At 40.3% G+C, this 22,649-nt stretch overlaps 1 protein-coding gene across 2 annotated transcripts; it reads left to right on the top strand.

Moving 5' to 3' along the window:
* The first annotated feature begins 58 nt into the window (after positions 1–58).
* LOC131881454 (palmitoleoyl-protein carboxylesterase notum1a-like) lies at positions 59–13,599 on the top strand. Of its 2 annotated transcripts, none has more exons than XM_059228311.1 (6): positions 59–886; positions 10,390–10,703; positions 10,899–11,498; positions 11,642–12,038; positions 12,218–12,951; positions 13,026–13,599. In XM_059228311.1, the coding sequence occupies exons 1-6, from the start codon at positions 720–722 to the stop codon at positions 13,172–13,174; spliced, it is 2,361 nt and encodes a 786-aa protein (XP_059084294.1). In that variant the 5' UTR covers positions 59–719; the 3' UTR covers positions 13,175–13,599. The 2 variants fall into 2 exon arrangements, with proteins under 2 accessions (XP_059084294.1, XP_059084295.1); XM_059228312.1 differs by lacking the exon at positions 59–886 and adding an exon at positions 9,862–10,280.
* The last annotated feature ends 9,050 nt before the right edge of the window (positions 13,600–22,649 follow it).

Below are 22,649 nucleotides of genomic sequence, written 5' to 3'. Positions count from 1 at the left end.
TCCACCATTGCAAACGTTAACGACATGGCTGCTTGCTTGCTTGCTCCTCTTCTTCGACAAAATGGGCTCCTCCAGTTGATTGCCAATATCGCTTCATCTTGGCTTCAAACAGAAAATATTGGGGCAACAAAGGAAAACTACCGACCACTTCTGAGGATTCAAGGAATGAAGTCACACTGGCCTCGAAGAGCTCTCCTTACCGTGCACCTTAGGATCATCAAAAGGAGGACAATAAGTCAGACGTTTCTTCCAATTGATGACATCCATTTTTGCCTGATTTGTTAAAAACAAGAAAAAAGCAAACGCCTGCTTTTGTCCTGCTTTTGAAGGGAATGGATCCCCGATGAAGGAGGGGCGAGCTGCGAGCAATTTCCCGAGCGCATCATCGCCCTCATGTACGAGTAGTACCGTATGTACGTACGTACGTACTGTAGGCACTGAAAATGAGAGAAGAGCGTCGTGCATGCTTTTCCTATTACTGAGCTTTGGCCCGAAGAGGTCTTGAAATCAGTGGAGCGCCTTTGGCTCACATCACTCCTTTGCTGCGACTCATTCAGTTGGAGAGACCTCGCAGATTGAACAAGTCTTCCGTTCGAATACATGCACCACATTGAGATTGATTTAGTGAGCATTATGCGTATGTACTTATCTACTCGAGGTGTTGAGTGATTGTCAATAACGAGCTTGATGCCCAACTCATTGCTGGATCATGGAGATCAATGGAGCTCAGCACCAATCATTCCAGTGACTTCACAGGAACTTCGATACACCAATCTCCAGCCGCAAGACAAACATTCGCGCTCCCATTTGTGACATTTGGGACTGGATTTCCATTTTTTGCAACTCAGACCGGAAAAAGCGACATCGAATCTGATGCTCAATCCATGTAAGTGATTACTCGAAAGCTAGGGAGGACTGATATTCGATAGCCAACTGGTTTCGATCTTCTTCTCAATTTAAGAATGGACATCTGAGTAAACCAATATTTGGCTAAAGCATTGCGTTCCCCTTGAATGTTTAGCATGGAAGCCACAGAACCGCTTTAATCTTTGCCGCGAAATCGCTTTTATCGGATGTTCGCTTAGCTTTGATGTGCTTGCTTTTCGAACTGAAACAACGACGATAAAGTAGAAGAGAGAGAGAGAGAGAGAAAGTACGAAGAAAAAATTTTAAAAGATGGAAATACCGAGTCATTCCAAACACACCAGTAAAAACGCACTACTATCACATGAACCACACACGCATCACACCATTACCAAAAAGCACATTCTACGACTGTTTAAAAGCGTAAAGGCCAAAATATATGCATATACATACATAGGTACATATGTAACATTGGTTAGACGAGAAAGGAATTGATTTATGAGAAAGCGATCGCTGCAGCAGGTTAGTTTTGAGAAGGAACATGCTCATTTTAGCCTAAGACAGGAGCTCTATTATTTTCTCCTATTTAATTTTTATTGGTGAGCCTCACAATTCATAATTGTTCTCTGTTTGAACCCCTGAGCTGTTGTAATGCTATGTGCCACAAGGAAACAACACCTGTGGACTTACTGGCGGGAGCAAGATCGACCATCATCTTTATTTCACTTTCGGCCATTCGGCCATTCGGCCATTTGTATTCACCAAGATTACCCTGTCACTCCTTTCTTCATTGAACTTGCAGTTTATTGTGTTACTGACTTACCAGAGGGACGACGACAGGCAAGGACCAGTCACTAGATTCATCCCTTTTGCTACATGTACATATTGTACAAACAACTGATTCAGAATGGACTCAATTGAAAATAGAAAAAGACCTAAACAAACAATTGCCCTTGATTTAAATCGAACAACTATCCCATCCATGCTTCACCAAGTCATCCTATTGAAGGTAAAAGGACTTAGCTAAATCCAACAACCCTTAGGAGAAGCTAACCCCACAAGGGTAGAAACAAGAAACGTAGGAACACAGGCAATCAGTGAAGAGGGTGCTCCCCAATTCGAGGTTTCCAACTCTCTTCACTGCCCCCCCCCCCCCCCCCCGCTCAACTGCTCAATTGATAGTTGTGACGAGAGAAACGCCCAGGTGTTCATTTGATCCTTCTTCTTGTAGGCTGGACAAAGGACACCGCAATGGATAATTAGTAGCTCTCTACACCTCATTACAGAAGGGGCTCATTTTGCGTCAAACGCGAACGGTTTATCAAATCATAATATACAAAATTGCAATAAGAGTAAAAACAGAGGGGCCCGTGTCCCTATCCTATGCCCAGGGAGGTGATTGCTTTCAATTGAAGGAGCATTAAAAGGATCGATCTGGGCTCGCTGTTAACTTGATCGATGCCCAGTGAAGTTCAGATACGTTTCAGCACTCTTCAATACACTATTCGTCGGCAAGAACAATTTGACCTCGAATTCATTTTTATGGAAGTCACGAGCTCATCGAGAAGGAAGGTGAGCCAAGAGCCACTAGGGCCTCTTAAGATTTGCAACCTCGTAGATTTGGGCTCGTGTTGGCCCAATAAATCATCGGCTACTCGTCGCTCTTGGGGTTGGCGATTGTTAGTCTTAAGAGGCCGCCCGAGTCCAGTCTTCAACGCAATTGAGAATTGCACTTATAATCGATCTTAATTCATAAAACTGTTTCAACGATGTCTCTGGAGGGGCTAATCTTTCCTTTGACGTCTTGATCCGCTTCACCGACAAATTGGTAGCCGACACTCATTGGGCATCTTCCGAAACAGGACCAGGGAAATCAGAGTAATTGCCTTTACTGCATACCATTTTAGACGGCCTATAGCTGATGTAGGTAATCAATTGGACGTGATCCCATGCCAAACAAGAGAAAATGGTTAGAAAGCAATGCTGAATCACATTAGCACTATAGGAAAGGGTCTAGATTACATATTTGTTTTCCTTTTGTTTGTGAACTTCTTTACCGCTATTGAGATTGGAATTTCCAGTTCAAGATGAAAAAAATATATAGTTTCCTTACCTTCTATTTCATACAGACGGATCTAACTCGTCCTTGAATATAGGGTTGATCAAGAATTTTGATCAAATACATGTCCAAGTCTGACTTAAAAGATACTTCTAGCTGAACGCATGAATATTTGAGGGCAAAAGTGAAAGATATGCAAAGGAACAGCTTTAGCAAGTCTTGAAATCGTCGTATCTTTGTCAGATTTACTTGTAGACCATTTCAGCTGTCCTGTTGATTCTTCAAGGTCAAGATGTCTCTTTATTTATCCACCACAGCTCAGAGCTTAGTCTTAATATGCCCTCTAGTCCTAATGAATAAACGGATGTATTGACTTGGAAAAAAATCATGGACTGAGGAGCACAGACAATCGGATCAGATTGATGACAACAAGAATGATCTGGATAAGTGTAAGGGATCAGAAGACCGTTGGAAACATAACTTAGACGATGAGCTGAAATTATTCACATACGTATATAATGATATAGCGGGAGTAAAAGATGCGAGCTCATAATTGACCCCTGATTCCTAACACCGAGTTCAGAATGGATGGATAAGTTGGCAGGGAGCCACACCAGTCACAGTTGATAGATTGGCAGGTAGGTTTATAGGTAGATAGATGGACACATTGGCGATGAGAAGTTGGTAGCTTGGTTGTGCTAGTTGGTTGGTTTGGTTTTCTCTATAACTCTCCTCGCATCTATTATAATCTCGAGGATTGAGTAGTTTTGATCTGAGGCGAACACTCTTATTTTTCTTGGGCTTCAAACAAGGAGAGAAGAGGGTAGTGGATGGACTGCTTGAGTTACTCACTCGTCCCCTGTCGTCGTCGTTGTCGTCGTTGTCGTCGTCCTCATCGTCGTCTTCGTCTGAGTGGAAATTGTCGGTAACCACGTGTAGAGAATGCCCTGTAATAGATGGACAAGCCGCCCAATCATTTGCTTGAACATCAAAGGAAAATGCCGCCACAAGCTCGTCGAGTATGCGCACGTCTTCTATTTCTTCATGGCTCAACTTACCAAAATCTTCTCCACACATTCGACTCGGACCCATAATATAATACCAGACTCTGGTAAAAGTTGATCTTGAAACGCAAAACATATTCTTTTTAACGGAGTTCAAAGAGCCTAAACGTTGATACAACCTAAAATGATTTTGCTACATTGTCAAAGAAATTTTTTGCACATTTTGAATTTGAGCAGATATTTGAACACCACAGTATTTGTCCGACTTTAAATAATGCTCTACGGCGACACCTTGTCTGTTGTCATCAAGTGTTTATTTGACCTCCAATTCCATCAAGAGAAGATATTTGGCGTTGTGGTGAGGGCAGTTTCCTTTCGTGAGTGGAGTCCCCCGTTTGATTCTTCTCCCCGACTTCTCTGGGAAACTATGTGGTGCTGAATTCTCATCCAATTTTGATCAATCTTACCGTTTTTCTTGGTTTTGTACTCTTTTTAAGAAAATCAATATGTCGCAATTCCGTCTCAAGACATTTGCAATATGGTAATCAATGTTCATGATGTCAAAATATGTTCTTGTTTGGAGGGCCAGAAACAGACGAAATAGGTTTATTCTGTTGGCTTGCTGGGGCACCGTATTGGTAGAGCAGCTTTCCAGTTTGCGAATTCTGATTTGATCCCAGGCTAGTCAAGTCCAAGCTTATCTGTAGTACTATATTGCAGCATGAGTTGCTGCTTTAACAGCTTAAATGGGCGAAATGAAAAATCGTTTATAAACTCAAACTACAAATTCGTGTTGTTCAATAGATGATGATGTCAAGTATCATTGACATTAGGCCTAGAATCAAAGTGAAAATTGTGAAAACAGGACATTTTTGAACCTTTAGCAATTTGTTCCCAAAATAGTGCTTTTTGGGTACGAGCACACTAAAAGACATTGAAAAGAGATGAGTTTTATTCATCGTGATGCTAATGCTTGAGAAGTTTCAGCCATTTTTGATGTTTTCTTGTCATTGTGGGGCTGTTACGAATGTTCATGGATACGGATGATTGCCAAGTGTATCCTATATCGAGCGTTATTGGGGATATTCCATGTCGAGCAATAACGCCCAATTTGCAAAGAACCACCGATCTCCTCCCTGGTACCACCGCTCAAGGTAAACTACGGTCATTTGAATTCAGAAACAAAAAGTAGGACATCGTTTCTGAGTCTTCTGACACTTGAAACGGTCATAATTTAGCCACTAGGACTTTTTCACTCAAGAGGGGTTGTTTTGTTTGTTACGAAGTCAGATGGCAGCTCTCTCGCTCGGCCTGCCATCTGAATGATGGGTGTCCCAATGGAGGGAATATTCCCGCTTCGTCATCACAGCCAACATTAATTATCTCACCCTCGGGAATGACCGCAGGTTGGCCAATTTAAACTGTTAAAGCAGCAACTTGTACTGTAATTAAATAGGGCAAAGAAGCTCAAACTCGGCTTCCCTGGGATCGAACCAGGATTCGCAAATTGGAAAGCGGTTGCTCTACCAATACGGTACCCCAGCAAGCCTACAGAACGAATCTATTTCCTCTGTTTTTACTGAATATGCTCTAAGTTGCCTGACCTTAACAAGATATGCTTCGCTGAACAAGTTATTGCTGATCCATTCTAACATCATAAATACACCTAACCAACTAATACAACTAACCCTTCCGAGAGACATCTCAAATATTATAAGGGTCTAAATAGGGATAAACAGAGAGCTATATTTTGTATACTTGCCGCATACCAACGCCCTTCATCATCATCTTTTTCCATTAGATTAATCTAAAAACCTAATGGTAAATGTAGAAAAAGTGATGTTTTAAAAGTTCGTCACCAAAAAGTTGTGAAACCTTGTACTAGTTGTTGGAATTGATTACTGTAAACGTGTTGGCGGGTTATCAACCATACAGTATGCAATCTCCTGTAAAATTAGTATCTACATGCCATAATTTATTGAAATTTTACCCATAGAGAATTTAAAACATTTCCCAGAAGTCTGGCATCCTAGAGCGTATTCTCTCGTTTCTGCATGTGTTTGTCCTAATCCCCTGTATATAGATATACAGGGCCCTACGTTTGTCCGCACCTAGACACACAGAGGGCGCTTCCTCCGCTTAATGAAGAGGACAATAATTTTGACTTGCCTGTTATTTCATTTCAACATGCGTAATGACAGCTTCATTTCATCACTTAAGCCCAATTATCTATCTTGCAACAAAATTGACAATAAATGAATGTAATTAAAACTTGGAAATGATTCATAATGGACCCTTGTATGTACTTTCAAATTCATTTGTATAATTTTTTTTTGCTTTGAAGCAGGACTTGAATAACGGCGTAACTGCCAAAGCGTTACTTAATTAAAAACGCTACCAGTAACGCGTTACTTTTCTGCAAGAGTAACAGTAAAAAGATTTCCTCCTCGATCTCTTTAAAGTTCCGTCTCAAATGCAATGACTTATTTGCTATTGATGGGATCAAATAAACTAAGGTTTATTTAAGCCTTAAAACTAAGGCTTAACGTAAACTAAGGCAACTAAGGTTATCAATTTACATTTTCTGTGACATATGTTGTTAATAGCTGCATGACGGAAACCGCAAGTTAGCCTCAAAATGTAACCCTGATTTTCCTCTCGTCAATCCAAAGGAATACCTGCCTTATGTTACCTTGTTTTCAAACCATGAAAAGAAAGATGTAAAGGTACTTGTCAAAATACTTAGTAAAAATGAAAAAAGATGAAAGCCAAACAACCAGGGCTTGCGTTACAACGCGTTACTTTTTGAGTAACGCTACAGTACGCTAGCGGGTTACTTTCTGAAAAAGTAGCAGTAACAGTATTTTAGCCTCCCTGTTACCGTTACTTTCTTCTCTACTTAGCGAGAGAATTGTTTTTTAAATACCCTCTCAAATGCAATGACTTACTTGCCACTGATTGGATCAAATAAATAATCGCCGGAGTCGTTTGATTCACGTCACATTTACTAAAAGTTAAAAAATCGCGTAACCGTTTTCTTCGCAGTTTTAGGTCCTCTTTTTCTGCAAAAGTTACGGGTAACGGTAACGGGTTGCTTTTTCTAAAGAGTATCGGTAACGGTAATGCGTTACCTTTTCTAAAAAATAACTAACGGTAACTCGTTATTCTTTTTTCGGTAACGGTTCAAGCCTTGCAAACAACCCCTAATCCTCGATCCCTTGCATGCTTGTACTCTTGTCATTTGTTTCACATTATATTTACTAACCGTTATGAAAATCGAAAAACGTTTTTTTGCAGTTTTAGGTCATCTTTTTTTTCCTGCAAAAGTAACGGTTACAGTATGCCGGTAGGGCATTGATTTTTTTCTAAAAATTGACGGAAACTGTAACGTGATGCATTTCTTGGCAACGGTATAAACCCTACTTTTAAGTCTTCCGTCCAAAATGATATGTAATCTTAAATATATTCAGAAACAACATGACTGATATGTGTTGTATTTCTTGGCGATGCATCCAGCTGTTGCTTTTACAAAAACAATTTGCAGGTTTATCTCTTGACCGATAATAATAAAGAATTCCGAATTTTGTTTACTTTGACCCATTTACGGATGCAAATTACTTTCCTAATATTTGATCAGGACTTCAATTTTAATAGGTCAAATACTAGTGGCAAACTTGAAAACAATCGGCGATGTCGTTACTCGCAGCACAGGATATCAAGATATCAAGGATGTTACCACCTGAAGGGTGACCTTACCGCCCCATCGTTTAATAGGGTTCAGTTTCAAAAGAAATATCTCTAATTAAGATCAAACAAGATCATTCATATGTCAAGCGTGGTAGATAGCCGGATCGCCACGATTCTTGTGATCGTTTTGATACTGACATATTTTAGGAAAAATTATCGTCAACCTTTTCCACCCAAGCAATCATCCCCGTTGGCTGCGGCAGACTGTGGAAGCATTTCCACATCTTGATTCAATAGCGATCTCAAGACGACCCCGAAGGCCGCCAAATGGAGAAAGCTCTTGATTGCACGAATAAGGTTGGCAAGAGAGAAAATTTCCTAGACGAAGCCATGAGGATTATCATGTGGCAATCACAGTTTTGGTTCCGACCAAGTCACAAACCAAACTGTCACCGGCATTTTTAGCATACTATGATGTACTACTCTACGTACGTGCTCGCTCATATATCACAGATTTCCAAGCATGTTTATCTCAATATTATTTCGAACCTTTTCGGAGAGAAACGTTTGCATCCCTTAGTACACTAACAAATAAAAGGAGTAGAAAAGTTTATTAAAATGAACGGTTTAATGAGGAACGGCACTTAGAGTCCACTGGTGGACTCCGAAAATAAAAACTGCCCTGACTAAATATTGAAAATTAGTAAGCTACTTGATCAAAATTATTCTCATTGCTCGAAAATCCTGATGTATGTACCTTATAACTATTTCAGTGGGTAGCTAAAATAAGATTATCCCAAGGAAAAAAAGATCAAAGTTGAGCTTCGTCTAAAATCACGAATTGAATGGATCGCGTTCTCTGAATGAATATAACATTTTACCCCAAGAATTCTTCAACTCTTTGACTCCTCCACAATCACACCTGGCATCTTGGAGCAATTATCCTTGTCTTTAGAATAAGTACGTAGCTCTAGAACTTGATCGAAACAAGACACGATGAAAAACAAAAAAATAAAAAGTTATAAAAATTAAAAACGGCCAAGGTGGGATAATGGTTCGTTCATCATGAAATTAGAAACGAACTACAAAGACCTAATTCTGCCTGATTGCTTGGTGTCTAGTTGGTACCGGATAGCTACCAACTTCGTCAGGTCATATTTAATTCATTTTTTCATCAGTGCTCTGACGTAGCTTTCAAATGAATAGAAGGTGCACCCAAAACTAATTGATCATTCTTTGTGGTATGGTCAATGATCCATTGATATTCAGATCCCTTGAAAGATTATTTGCACAAAGAGATTTCAGTGCTAGGAATCCAAGAGAAGAGCCACAAAGAGTAGCTGGAAAGTACACTAAACTAACCCAGGGAGGGAACCCAACTCTTTTTTTTTGTGAACAATACCAAACCATCGGAGCCATATACCGATGGCTACTGACCATAACTTAGATTGGGTGACAGCGACCACTCAAGGGGATACATCGGAATTGGGGTTTCTTTTGGCTTTTGCCATTGTTTGGAGAGACATTTGAAAAAGGGCAGTTTATCTTGGGTTTGCTCCGTCTTCCAACGAGAAAACTTTGATACCATTTAAGCCCCAATGCGGATTAGGGAGTGGGTGGTGGTTGTTAGACCATGTCTTGTGGAATCTCGTTCCAGGACACCGCAGACTCGCTAATCGACGCTTAATCCCTTCAAACAGTGCTCGAGAGTAGGTATATTACCAAGTGCGAGCGAAAGCCAAAGCAAGCCGAAACGAGCGGTTGAAGAGATAGCAAAGAAAATAGGTCCGAAGGGAAGGTTGTTGTTGTTGTTGTTGTTGATGTTGATGACGATGATGATGTAGATGTGAAAGAAAAAGCAGAGAATCCCGTGGACCCGCTGGAACGCAGAAGAAGAAGCCTTAGAAAGAGCTAGACAGTTCTTTATACGCTATCCTTGATATGATCTTAGCCATTGCCAGGTTAATTTCTTATGATTATTCCGGACTGTCGGCTTTCTTTCGACCCTAAACCGCGGCGATTACTAAATCCGCGGTCTCTTTTCCCCGAGACTTAGACGACCGACGACGACGACGACCGACGACGACAATAAAGGAAGCCACAGCAAATGCAGCAGCCCCAGCAGCCCCAGTGGCAACGAACGGCAGCAGGCTACTGACGCTAGCCATGATGATGATTATCAGCACTAAATTTGAGGACCCAGTTTTGGAAAAAGTCCCAACCCCGCGCTTCCCAGTTTGGGCGGCTGTCACTCAGTCAGCCAGCCAGCCAGTCAAGAAAGGTAATAATGGAAGAAGTGGAAAAGGAGAGAGACCAGTAGAGAGACACGATTTGGGGAGCGTTGTGGTTGTTGTTAATATCGTCGAGGAGTTCGTCCGTCTGTACGTCCGTTTGTCCGTCCGTCCGTCGCTTTCCGATACGCCGTCTCTAACTTGGCCGCGGAACTTTGGCGGCTGGCTTCTCCTATCGTCTACCCCATGGGCAAATTGTCGCCCATAAACGAACCCTATCCCTACTTCAGTCATTTGATATAATTCGAGACGAGCACTCAACCTTGATTGCAATGTGATTACCTAGATTGAGTTCAATACTTTGCCATGTGAAATCAGTGATCGATCCTAATCCACCAACGTTACAAAACTTTTAGACCAACAAAGCCGTACTGTGTAAGTTGTATGCCACTAAAAATTCTCGGCACTTCAGTGCAGCCATGATTGAGAAATCATCAATGTTGATCTCAGGTGTTTTGAGAGTCAATATACGATTTTCTTACAGGATGATCCTACCAAAGATGAAATTCTTCCTAGTCGTAGTGTTGCTTGTTGTTTGCACCGGGTGCACAATCCTTGCCCAGCAGTCTCCTGAAAGCCAAGACGGGAACTTGAGCTCAGAATCAGATCACCAAGGCCTTACCCCGGACACGTTCCGAAAATTGGCAGAAGCTCTCTATCAAAGAGGGGAAAAGGTCCAGAACCGACTTAAGAGGAACTGGTTAACCAACACCAATGTCACGTGTAATGATGGCAGTCCCTCAGGGTATTACCTCCGAAGAAACTACCAAAGCAAGAGGTGGATTGTGTTTTTGGAAGGTAAGAAAGAGTTGGTCTGCTTTACACTAGTGCGTAGGAGCACTGTACTGCAGTATGTACAAAATGTCTCTTTGGGGAGTTGTTGCATTTCCAGGAAAGATTCTATTGCTTTTGTGAACCGCTCGTTAATCTTGATTAGTGTCATTCGCTCGTCAGGGGCTCTTTTACTATTGTCAGAGTAATTCCTTCTTCCAGGTGGTTGGATTTGTTTCGACCGAGAGAGCTGTATGCAGCGAGCGTCTCGCGAGCCTCATCTTGTCTCCTCCAGCCATTGGCGGGCAATTAAATCTGTCGGCGGAATCCTCTCTTCCGACCCCGAAGACAACCCTCATTTCGCTAACGCCAATCATGTTTACGTGCCATACTGCAGCTCTGACTCCTGGTCCGGAACCAAGACAGGGTCCAAGAGGAGTCCCGCTTTCATGGGGCATTTAATTGTCAAGGAGGTGATTCGTGAATTGTCTGATTATCACCAACTTCTTCACGGTGAAGAACTATTCTTGATGGGAAGTAGTGCTGGAGGCACGGGGGTTCTCTTGAACATCGATTCAGTGTCGCAAACTCTGGCGCCAGCTGGCATTCGAGTTCGTGGGATAGTGGACTCGGGGTGGTTTTTGGACAACGATCCTTTCTCCACCGATTGTCAAGCCTCGTCTGGCAAGTGCTCCGTGATTCGTGATCTCCAAAAGGGCGTCAAAATGTGGAATGCCAATGTGCAACGAGATTGCTCAAAAGCGTTCAAAGGCGAAGAGTATAAATGCTTCCTTGGCTACATGGTTTATCCATTCATTCAAAGTAAGTCAGTTAGTGGTATACGTATCTAAGATCCACTTGAGCCCTGCCTCGATAGATACAAGCAAGGGCTAGTCAATTAATGGCCTTCTGTCCCGCTCCCTACTCCACGTGCTAACGTGATATCATTAATTTCCTTCTTGCAGCACCCCTGTTTATCTTCCAATGGCAGTTTGATAAGTTCCAACTACATGCCAACAATGTCGACATACCGGCTTCTCAGGATCAATGGAAGTATATTCATCAGATGGGTGAAAATCTGCGCTCCTCCTTGGGAACCGTCAATGCCGTATTTTCTCCAGCCTGCATCGCCCATGAAATCCTCACCAAGGGAGAATGGAAGAATATCACGGTGAATTCCGTTACCTTGCCCAACGCCATTAAGTGTTGGTCAGAGTCCCTGCCCAAGGACAAGCCAATGTTTGCCCAAGCTGAGGAGGGCGTTCAAGTCTTAAAAGCCTATGCCCAAGTCAAAGAGGATTACTTTCAAGCTCAACACGAGAGAGGCAATAACTACATGTACCAAGCAACACAAATGTTAAGGTAAGTCTCAGAACAAGCATTTTCGACACCTTGTTTGTAAGAGACCGCAGTTTATGTATACTCCTGTCGAGCTTAATCTGTGGCATCAACTCGTGCCAACGAGGCCGATCATGATATATGAACTTACACTGTCATCACTGCGTGACTTCAAAGGGATATTCCGCATTTGTTTATTCCAGTCGAGGATCTTCGGCCATGATGGCTGATGCTACTCATTTACCATACAAGTTAGCGGGCAATCTTGTTCGATCTTTACCTTATTCGCGTGAAAACTCCCGGAACAGCCTGAGGAATAACAATCATCGAGTGCGTCACACGAACCCCAAAATCTACGACAATCGCACGAACGGTGGTGGGGAAAGATCCAGATCCCGGATGACTCGACGCGAGCGCAGGAAATGTCGGAAACATCCCGAAAAATGTCATTATCAAATCTCCAACGGCTATCTGATTCGAAGCTTGGACAGGAGAAGCAACCGGAAAGAGAAACAAGGCAAAGAGAAGAAGAAACTCACCAAAGAGGAGAGGAGCAAACGTCGAGAACGCCGAATGAGACGGCGAGAACAAAAAAAGGCCAGGAAGGCCGAACGCAGAAGGTTAAAACGTCAACGCCGACAGGAAAGACTAGCCAGAAGGAAAACGCGTCAACTGCAACGGAATGCCAAGAGATCGTCGGAGAGCACAACCCCAAGATCTTCAAGGAGTTATGACGAAGAGAGAGACGCTCTTCTTGAAGCACAGCAGCATCATTTAAAAGTTAGGAGTGTTAGATCAACACCTTCGCCCGACAGTCATACACCTTCACCCTCCAATTCTGAGGAGGATCAGTCATTTTGCGCCCTTCGGCTCGTGGAAACATGCAGCTTTCCCCATTGCAATCCCACATGTCCTGTTTTGCTAAGTTCAGACTCAGGTGAGTTATACAACCAACTCCTCAGCATGTATTTCAATGATACCTTGATTGAACAAATCCTTTTTCTATTCCAGGTCAAGAAATTGATTTACTCACGCTATTTCAATCCTTTGGGCTGGATATAGCCGGAATGGCCAAGGCGTTGAATGTCGGAATGAGTGACCTCCAAGACATGGACCGCGAGGATATCATCAGTCTTCTGGCCTTAAGGTCGCAAAACTAATTCACCGTCGATGTTTTGCTGTTATTGCTATTGTTCGAGACGTTGGTTTATCGAAGCAACCACACTGACCGTTCATGGCAGATCATATTCATCGGGCGAGCAGAAGCGCCGCAATTGGTCACTTAGATTAGAACGATGTTGTTATGATCTCAACGCAAGTGCACACCAATGAAGACGAAGACGAAGAAGATGATATTCGGGCATGATGTACACAAAAGTGTCCAAACTGTTTAGCTGTGATTCCAAAAAGACGCCGAGAATGTACAAAGGAGCCTTATCTCAGAAACATTATTCTTGAGTTGATGTATTATTTATCTTATTACTATTCTACGAGTCTACGCATTTTATATGAATGCATCATATTTTTGTCAAACAAAGGCCAAAGGCATAATAACCACGAAAATAAAAAACTGCCCTGTCCGAAAGATTTGACAACTACATGGAGTTTCACAAAAATGTTCAGCGTGAAAGCATCACTTCCTTGTTATTTAGCTCTCGCAAATTTGATATGATGCAACTCTTTGACCATGAGGCAAGATACGGGTCCTCTCATATCTAGATTTCAGGAATTGTATACCTAACGTATATTTAGTACCGAAAATGCTTGGTTTCTTTCGAATTACAACTTTACTTGGTAAAGAATCCCGCTTGCCACAGTATCAAAGTACCAAAACCTATATTGATTAAGGCATACATGTTAAAAAATGTTAGGAGATTGATGGTTCTGTTACGTACACACCCTGAATCGATGGCTTTCGTGTCTAGACCGTCTTGGGTCCGAAGGGTGAGCTACTCGCATCAAAGTCGAAAGGTTGCAGATCCTGCAGACTGAATGTGCAGATTAGGATTCGTCACTTAGCATTGCAAATGAATTTAAAAAAAAATATATTCCCTGGAAAAATAGAATCAAAGGTGCTTAGTATTCAGTTGAAAATTCTGATCTCCCCCCAAGTACGTGATTATTCTTCAAAAAATATTGCCAGGTTGTACCTTGTGAAGGCACCATTTGTTTGCCCCCATAGCACTTCAAATAAATTTCTGTATCAGGTTTGCCAGGGTCTAATCACATTTTCATAATTTGCATCCCATCCGAACACTTTCTTTCACTCTTCCCAGAATACGAAAAAGTCAGTCAAGCCCATCAGAATCCAAAACTGAAAATTTTCTCGGATCTCCCGGATCTGAATCCGAAATATTTCGAGCAATCCGAATATGAATCTGATTACAATTTTGCCCAAACCGATCCAAATCCGATTTTGATACTCAATATACTTTAATCCAATAGCAATCATTCAGCCCTCACCATATAACACATCTGAGAGTATGCCACCAAGGTGAAAGTGTTAACAATAATAATGATCTTTAAACGATTACTTTCATCTAAGACAGTGCTGCCAGGTCCCTTGGCACTGAAAATGCCAGAATAGCTCTTACAACGTGCCAGAAGAAAATCGGAAGATGCCAGAAAATATGCCCGAAAGAAAAAGCATCCTATATTTGTAACTTTCTGCAACATGTAGACGTTGTCATTATTACGGCCGGCCAAAATTTGCAGACAAATATGACCTTTATTGACAGCAAATTGGTATGAAAAATCGACCGAAATTTGCAAATAAACTTTCCAGAACATAGGCACCAGCACCTTCTGGGGGGTGCAAGGGCTGTTATTGCCTTCCCTATCAAGCAACACCTAAATGAAAAGGAAAATGATATCATGATATCTTCCAGCATTAGGATTTGAACCTGTTATCCCTAGGGACCAGACCTTGCCTTTTCTATGATGGTTCCTAAACTGATCAGCATTTTGCGCATCCTTAATATTTCGTGAAAAAGATAAATAAGTTCATTAACTGATAAACAATAATGTCAGAGGGTAGCAAGTGTATTGCAGAACAGTTTTGTTAAGAAAATTAAACTTTCAAGTTTCATGAAAGTAATGGTTAGTCAATTTATCCGAAATTAAGCATTCATCTCATGACCATTTACCCCAAATATCATGAAAACACTTGCTCTTCAGCCTTTTTGCCAGTTTACAACTCTTTTTGAACAAAGTCTTCCTACATTTTGGAATTTTTGTCCGTGTACCACCTTTCGGTACACATTCAGAGATTGCTAAACTAGAGCAAACTTCCTTAAAAACTGAAACTAATTTATCAATGGCTGCATCTTTGGAAGGTTCCTATTTCAGAATTGAAACCTGGTCCAGTTCTTCTATTCCTTCTATAATCAATGGCCAATGTCATCTTTGAACTAGAACTTAGCCAGACCGACCTTTTTGGCCGGTTTTTGAGTAATGGTCGACCCTATGTCGAGAACATGATGATCTGACAGATTACTAGGCGTCACATGGTCTTTTCCAATGACCTTGATCTGATACAGTATGTCCAAGTCCAGAACGTTATTTGCTCTGGTGGCTACGCCAACATGCTGGGAGAAATTGCGCAAGATCGCAAATTCTTCTAGCTTTTTGAACGACTGAGATGTCGATTTCGAAATGGGAATATACCCATCGGGACTAGCCTCCCACTCTATAACGCTAGCCGGGAAAATAAAAGTCCCCTACAAAGAAAACCTCCGAGCAAACGGCCTGATCCAACTCATTTCCAATGAATTGGAGAGCTGACATAAAAGAGCTTACTGAACAAGATGGGGGCCTATACATTGTACTATAAACAGATCAAGCCCTCGGATATGACAAACTAGTAAAACTAGTTAACTTGATAATGAGCATCTTCATTATTTCATTTATGAGAAACTCTCGGTAGCAACTTGTAGTAGGTTGAAATTTGCAATTTTTTGCGCTAATTTTGTCTGTCTATGAGGACCAAGGAGTTCTTCAGACATACATAGGGAATAACAGTGCGTGTCTGACAAATAACAGAAGGGTGATGTAGGTGTTCACTTCAGTTGGTCAAAAAGCATAATTTTGGTATTCAGGTCATCACATATTATTCCACTAAAATCAATATCATCACCGGGTTTTTATATTGTTGTACAAAAGGGTACGTAATATATATAATATCTAGAAATGCTGTAAATTGGCCAATGCACTTAACTTCTAATTCTTCAATGTTTGATTATTTCGTTTTCTTCCCAACAAGTTATTTACGGTGATTATATGAACCCAGATTCATTTGCCTTTTGCAGTTGCACAAGCTTTCAGCCATTAAAGACGAAAACCAAGCGAGTGTCAAGATATCTAGGAACCTTTATTATGTACGTTCATACAACTTCCATAGTTGAATCCAGTCTTTTTGAACCAAGGGATAAGTGTCTGGTGTGGATGTTTTTGTTGAACAGCTCTTGCACCTTATTACTTCTGAAGGATGGCAAACTTGAAGAATTACCACAAACTTTTGCCAGACCTTCACATTATAATTTGTCATAATTGACAGAGTATATTTGAAATATCTTAAAAGATATATATATATATATAAGATAAACTCAATGAATGGATGACCCTTGGACTATTATGGTCACGTAAACGTAAACAAAGGCTCTACACAAAGTTCATTAAAAACCCATCGGATGAAAACCGACAAAGGTAGTCAACGTATGCAAAAGTATATTACAAGTTGATTAGAATAGCCAAAGCGAGCTATTGGCAAAATTACGCGTATTTTGACGTCAACTCCGGCAATTCTCATCGAATATGGAGAGGTGCTAACCACATTCTAGGTTATGGCAACAAAGGCAAATCTATTACAAAATTAACATCGGGAAATTTGAAAATTTACGGGGAAAAAGAAAGAGCCACATCTTTCTCTACTATAGGACAATGTTTAAATGATGAACTAACGGATGACTTGGACGATATTGATTATTTAGACCACATTGAAGCCCCTTCCAATGGACGGAAATACTATTTCAAAGTAATTTCTTCTGGCGAGGTCCTTAAACTCATTGTGAACATGGCACGTTAAAATAGCTCGGGCTTAGATGGAATGTCAAACACTGTTTTAAAAGAGATAAAATATGAAGTTGCCGGCCCGTTGGCAAAACTAATAAACATTTCATTGATAACTGGTTTCGCCCCAAAGGAATGGAAGATTACTAAGGTCCTTCCTCTCCACAAAATAGGAAAAATAGACGAGACCTCAAACTATAGACCAATTAGCATATTGTTCTCTTTATCGAAAGTCTTAGAGAAAGTCGTTTATAGGGAATTTTTTTATTATTTCGCCCCTGAACACCTCACGGATTTTCTGTTTGGTTTTAGACCCAAGCAAGCATTCATCTATGCACGCAATTCACACCTTTTTTAAGTATATGACCAACAATAGTGACCAATAGTACTGGGTAGGATTTTTTGTTGACTTACAAAAAGCGTCTGATACCGTCAATCATGCTCTTTCTTGAAAAACTAGCACGATATGGATTCAGTAACAATGTCGTTAAATGGGTCCAACATTACTTGTCCGAAAGACATCAATGCGTAGAAGTAGGAAATACTTTATCAAATATTAAAATGTTGACTTGTGATGTACCCCAAGGGAGTATCCTGGGGTCGCTTTTGTTTCTAATCTATATCAACGACCTCCCTCAAGTGACAGATTTCAAAATTACTATGTTTGCAGACAATACCACCTTTCAGCATTTCGGTAACAATTTAAGGAGATGGAAGAAGAGGCAGGCCAGTGGTTTAAAAAATAGGTCAATATTTCAAGAATAATAGGTTGAGTTTAAATATGAAACAAAAAATAGTCTTGTTCAGTCCTAGGAGTAAAGCGGTTGCTTTCAATATTTCTCTAAGCGGACGCCTCATACAACAGGTGGGACAAGGACGAACTGAACAGACCGTCAAAATCTTGACAAAAAATTGAATTGGAAATATCACATTAAGCAATTGGGTCACGGTATTAGAAAACTGGTACCTTCGTTTTATCTAGCAAAGAACGCAATACCCTCAAAGCTGCGGTGCGTTCTTTACAATATACATTAGAATTAAAAGGAAACTACGGAAGGAAACTACGGAGTACGGACTTGAATACTTTGGAGGAAGTTATGGTGTACAGGCTCTGGCCTCTCTCCAAAAGAAAGCAGTCAGATGGATTGAAGGGACAAAAGCCAAATCCCACACTAGCCCAATATTCAAGAAATGGAATATATTTCGATTGACGATTTGGTACAAGTGAAACAGATTGCATTTATGTTCAATTCCATGAGCGGTCACGTTCTGGGGGTTGTGAATCAGTACACTCACAAACAACGAAAGGGTAATCGGGTTATCTTTGACTTGCCCTTATTCCGACTGTCATGGTTCCAAAAACTCCCCGACTACCAATTTCCTTAGGCCTGGAACACGTTTTTCAGGAAATGAACTCCTTAATGGACAATAACCTTTCAACCAGGCAATGGACCTCATGTATGACAAAAATAATCACGCACTATTACTTAACAGTTTGTAACATACGACATTGCTACTCTTGCGGGGGATGAACATTCATGGGACTCTCGCGACTCAACTAAGGAAATTTCCACTTCCACATAGTCATTCGAGGCTACCTGTCTCCTCGGCCCCACGGCAATAAAATTTACGGTTTGAACTTGCCCTCCTGACTGTATATCCAAGATGACGAAGGTCCCCGTTGATAAAAGCCCCATGGCTTATGAGGGACCAGAGGTGATGTAGATGTAGGTAACATTTGTTTAAATCTTTTATCACATCTATAACCTGAAATCCAAACACAAAAAATGCAATAGGCTTTATCAAATGCATTTCAAAATCAAAAGACCAAGCAACATATCATTCCCACCCATCATTCATATGAATTCAATATGTATCAAGGCTGAACATATGGCTTATTGGTTTTCTTCATTCCTTTTCATATTTTTTTTTGATCTCCGGTTCTAGCAAGTTTAAAGCATCTGAACTAAAAGTCAATCTAAGCTCCTAGGAACCACAGCTTACCATTTGATTTGATTTTTTCAACCCTTACGATGATACGAAAGGGATTGGTTGCTTATTTTTTTACTTATATCTATTGTACTTGAATAAGTGTGACAACTTGATATTTCTTATTGTTTTGGGGGGCCTTATAGCTCTGGGGGATTTTTATCCCTTTACCGATATCGCCTTCACGTTAGAAGAATGATATATTTGAATACATTTTTCTTTTTTTTTGTCTTTAAAGACTTTGTGACTTGCTCGAACTTATATTGAAATATCTATTTAATCCGAACAATTCCTTTTCAAATTTGCATGATTATAAAAAAGGAGGCCCAATGCGTATAACAACTACATGTATGTGGTTGAAGTTGGTTATTGTCCGTTGTTAGCAAGATGAACATGAACCTTTTCAAGCATTAAAAAAAACGCCTGCACATTTTGTAATTTTAAGAATTCCCGAAAACCAATAATAATCGAAGAAATTCGCCCATTTAACCCATTCTGGACAAGATGGGTACTTTTTTGCAGATCATAGCTGGTCCGTTGATTTGCCGTCGTGGATCTGCCAACGCATAGTATAATTATAACCACTCAACCTCTATTTTTGGCAAAAATAGTGGGCACCTTATTCTTTACGTCTGTGATGTAATTAACTGAACTCAAATAGCTTATCCTTAAACGTATGAAAACAATAACAAAGAAGCGGATTTCTATCTTGTGACTCGTTAAAAAGAACACTGGACACTTCCTTCCGGCAAGCGTTATTTTCAGGGCGAACAATAGCTTAATAACATTAATACATTCTTTGCGGTGTGTTGCTCCATCGAATTGTTCAATTTACTGAAATTGTTCAGGGAATTTTTCATACGTGCCTGAAGGAGCAATTTGAAAGTGTCAGGAATCGAATATCGATATGCAATAAATTTTTAACATGGCTTGATGGAGTTTATTGTAGCCAACTTTCGAGCCACTATAACCCAGGGACTCTAAAGAGAGGAAACGACACGGCTTTCCCTTGACCGCCAAGTTAGGCCATTGCTTTGAATCAAGACAGTAACTCTAGTATCAAAAAAACAAGATTATCCAAACTACATAGTACAATTAAGGACTTTTGATTAAATAATGATCTCCTTGACATACAACTCCGTCCACATACTAAATATTTCTGAATTAATTTTGAAAGTCAGAAGAATAAATGAAATACCCATGAACATCAAATTAATCAAAAACAATCAAATTGTCCTTCATATCAGTGAAATATTGCGTAAAACTGGCTCACAACACGCATAGATGGAAAATCAACAAGAATCATTTTATTAATTGACGAGGAACTTAGATTGACAAAATAAAAAATAAAAATAGGCAATAAAAGTACATGTACATAAATGTTAACATATTATAATGGACAATTATTATATTATTATATTAGATGGACAATTGATAATTTTGTCTTAATCCACACATTTGACAAAAAACATCAGGAATTGGTGAAAAATAAACGAGTTATCTTTTAGCAGTTTAAATTTCTACTTATTAGGAAGTTTGCATAAACGGCAGGCATTATTTAAGGGGCACAGAGTAATACCAAAGTACAGTACACTATATCTCAATTTGCACTTTGGACTCCAATAAATTGCTTTTTTTGAAAAAGCATCCAAAATATCCAAAATAGTCGAATAAACCAGGAGTCGTTTCTCTTAAGACATATTATTCCATGATTATGAAGCATCCAAATGAGTTTAAAGAACAATAAGTAGCTCATAGCTTCAGTAGGTCTATTTTTCGATTGAGGGCCATTCCTAGAGTGAGAACTATAGTTTCATAACAAGTTCACCAAATTACTTGAAATTTGGTCAAGATGTTTCTGGAATAATTTTCTACAAATGATATTATTAGCAAAAAAGTAGTGACTGATTGTGTTTAGAGCAAGTTCTTGCTTTATCATGAAGACCCAATTTGCACTTTTCAGTTGTTGTACTTTAAGATCTGTTAAAAGTCATTTTAAGTATATTTACATGCTTGGTTTGAAGCACATACAATCAATGGTTACGAAAATTATATAATTCACATATTTTGTTCAATACTTAAGCCAACAATTGACATTGAAAATTTCAGCAGCAAAATTTAGGCCTTACTTGGCGGGAAAGGTTTGATGATCACAAAAGTGGCGTTTACTTAATGAGTTCCTTCAAGAGTGTCAAAATGATGCTCGATTTATGGTTTGGATAGCTTCCTTTTTCACTCGTTCTTTTGGTCCGTGCCTGTGGATTGTAATTTTCAATGTTAATCCTTTACTTTGCTATTGTTTTTTTCTACACCTTTGCTGCAAATAAACGATTATGAGAAGAGACGGGCAAAATATCTATTGGATATTCATACATATTTCATACATATTTTCATGCAAATTTTGGGCTTTTTGGCAGGGCAAATTTAAATATAGTGTAAAATATTTTTTTGCGACTCTTGGTCATGTCAATGAGTCTTGTATCAACGAGGGTGAATAATTATCAGGGCAGATAATGCAAATAATATTGACAAACAGTGTAACTGAAGATGAAACAAAAAGAGAAAAAAATGGAAAAAATGTAGATGGCTCCAAAGTCCTGTTTTTTTAAAGCTCTTACCTCGGAGTTAGGGGCTTGGACGTTAGCCGGTTTGAAAAAACACTGCTCAAAGTGGTGAGCGGATGCACATTCTAGGTAACGTCCAAGCATTAACATCGAGGTACGAGATTTTTAAAAACTGGTTTCAGTTTCATTTACTCTTTTTAAAAGAGACAGTAACAAAATAATGAAAGAGCAAAATGCCATGGAAGGCTAACTTTCAAAAGCATATCGAGGTCCATGCCAGGAAGCCAGTTGGGCGTGGTCGGCCCAAGGGTGTGTTGGAGCTCTCTCAATATTACCAAAAACTTTGAGCCCACCCTTCTCTCTCCTCTCCTCATCACATAGCCGTGGACGCCCAAGGCTTCACCATCATTGTCGTATACTATCAGCCAACCACGGACTATGATGATCTTGTCTCGGACCTCCTGTCCATTCTTCACAAGGTGAAGAATCCGGAGAGAGTCATCATTGGTGGTGACTTTAACATCCGTCCTGACTCAACTGAATTCTTCGAGCTTACCCAGATCCTGAGTCAATGGAGAATCACTCTGACCTACGACCCGGTAGTCCCAAAACACACCTACTCCTCTGTAATTGACCACATTTTCATATCAGAAAATATTCCATCTCTGGCCAGTTTCGTCCATCCCGTTTCTGATCACCTCCTGATTTCAGTCACCGTCAAGATACCCAGAAATTTCCATCATCTGAGCGTGACTCGAAATGGGAGGTGGGAAGTCAATAGGTAGAAGTGTGCGGCTCAACTTGAGCCCCTGTGGCTATCCATCAAGACCGGGCACGTGACCAATGCATCTGCAGTGGCCCAAGGCATTTCGCATGCATTGAAAGAAAAACCGTTGAGAGCTGAGGGGTCAAATGCTCCAAAAACTGCAAAGTGCCAAAACGAGCCAAACACCGGAGACTTGGGAGCAATATGCGATATCAAGAATTGCATATTACAAGTGTCTGAGGAGCGCCA

The sequence above is a fragment of the Tigriopus californicus genome, chromosome 5 (assembly GCF_007210705.1).
Source record: "Tigriopus californicus strain San Diego chromosome 5, Tcal_SD_v2.1, whole genome shotgun sequence".
NCBI lineage: Eukaryota > Metazoa > Arthropoda > Copepoda > Harpacticoida > Harpacticidae > Tigriopus > Tigriopus californicus.
The sequence above is the reverse complement of the archived record's forward strand: the minus strand, read 5'-3'. Positions and strand labels throughout refer to the sequence as shown.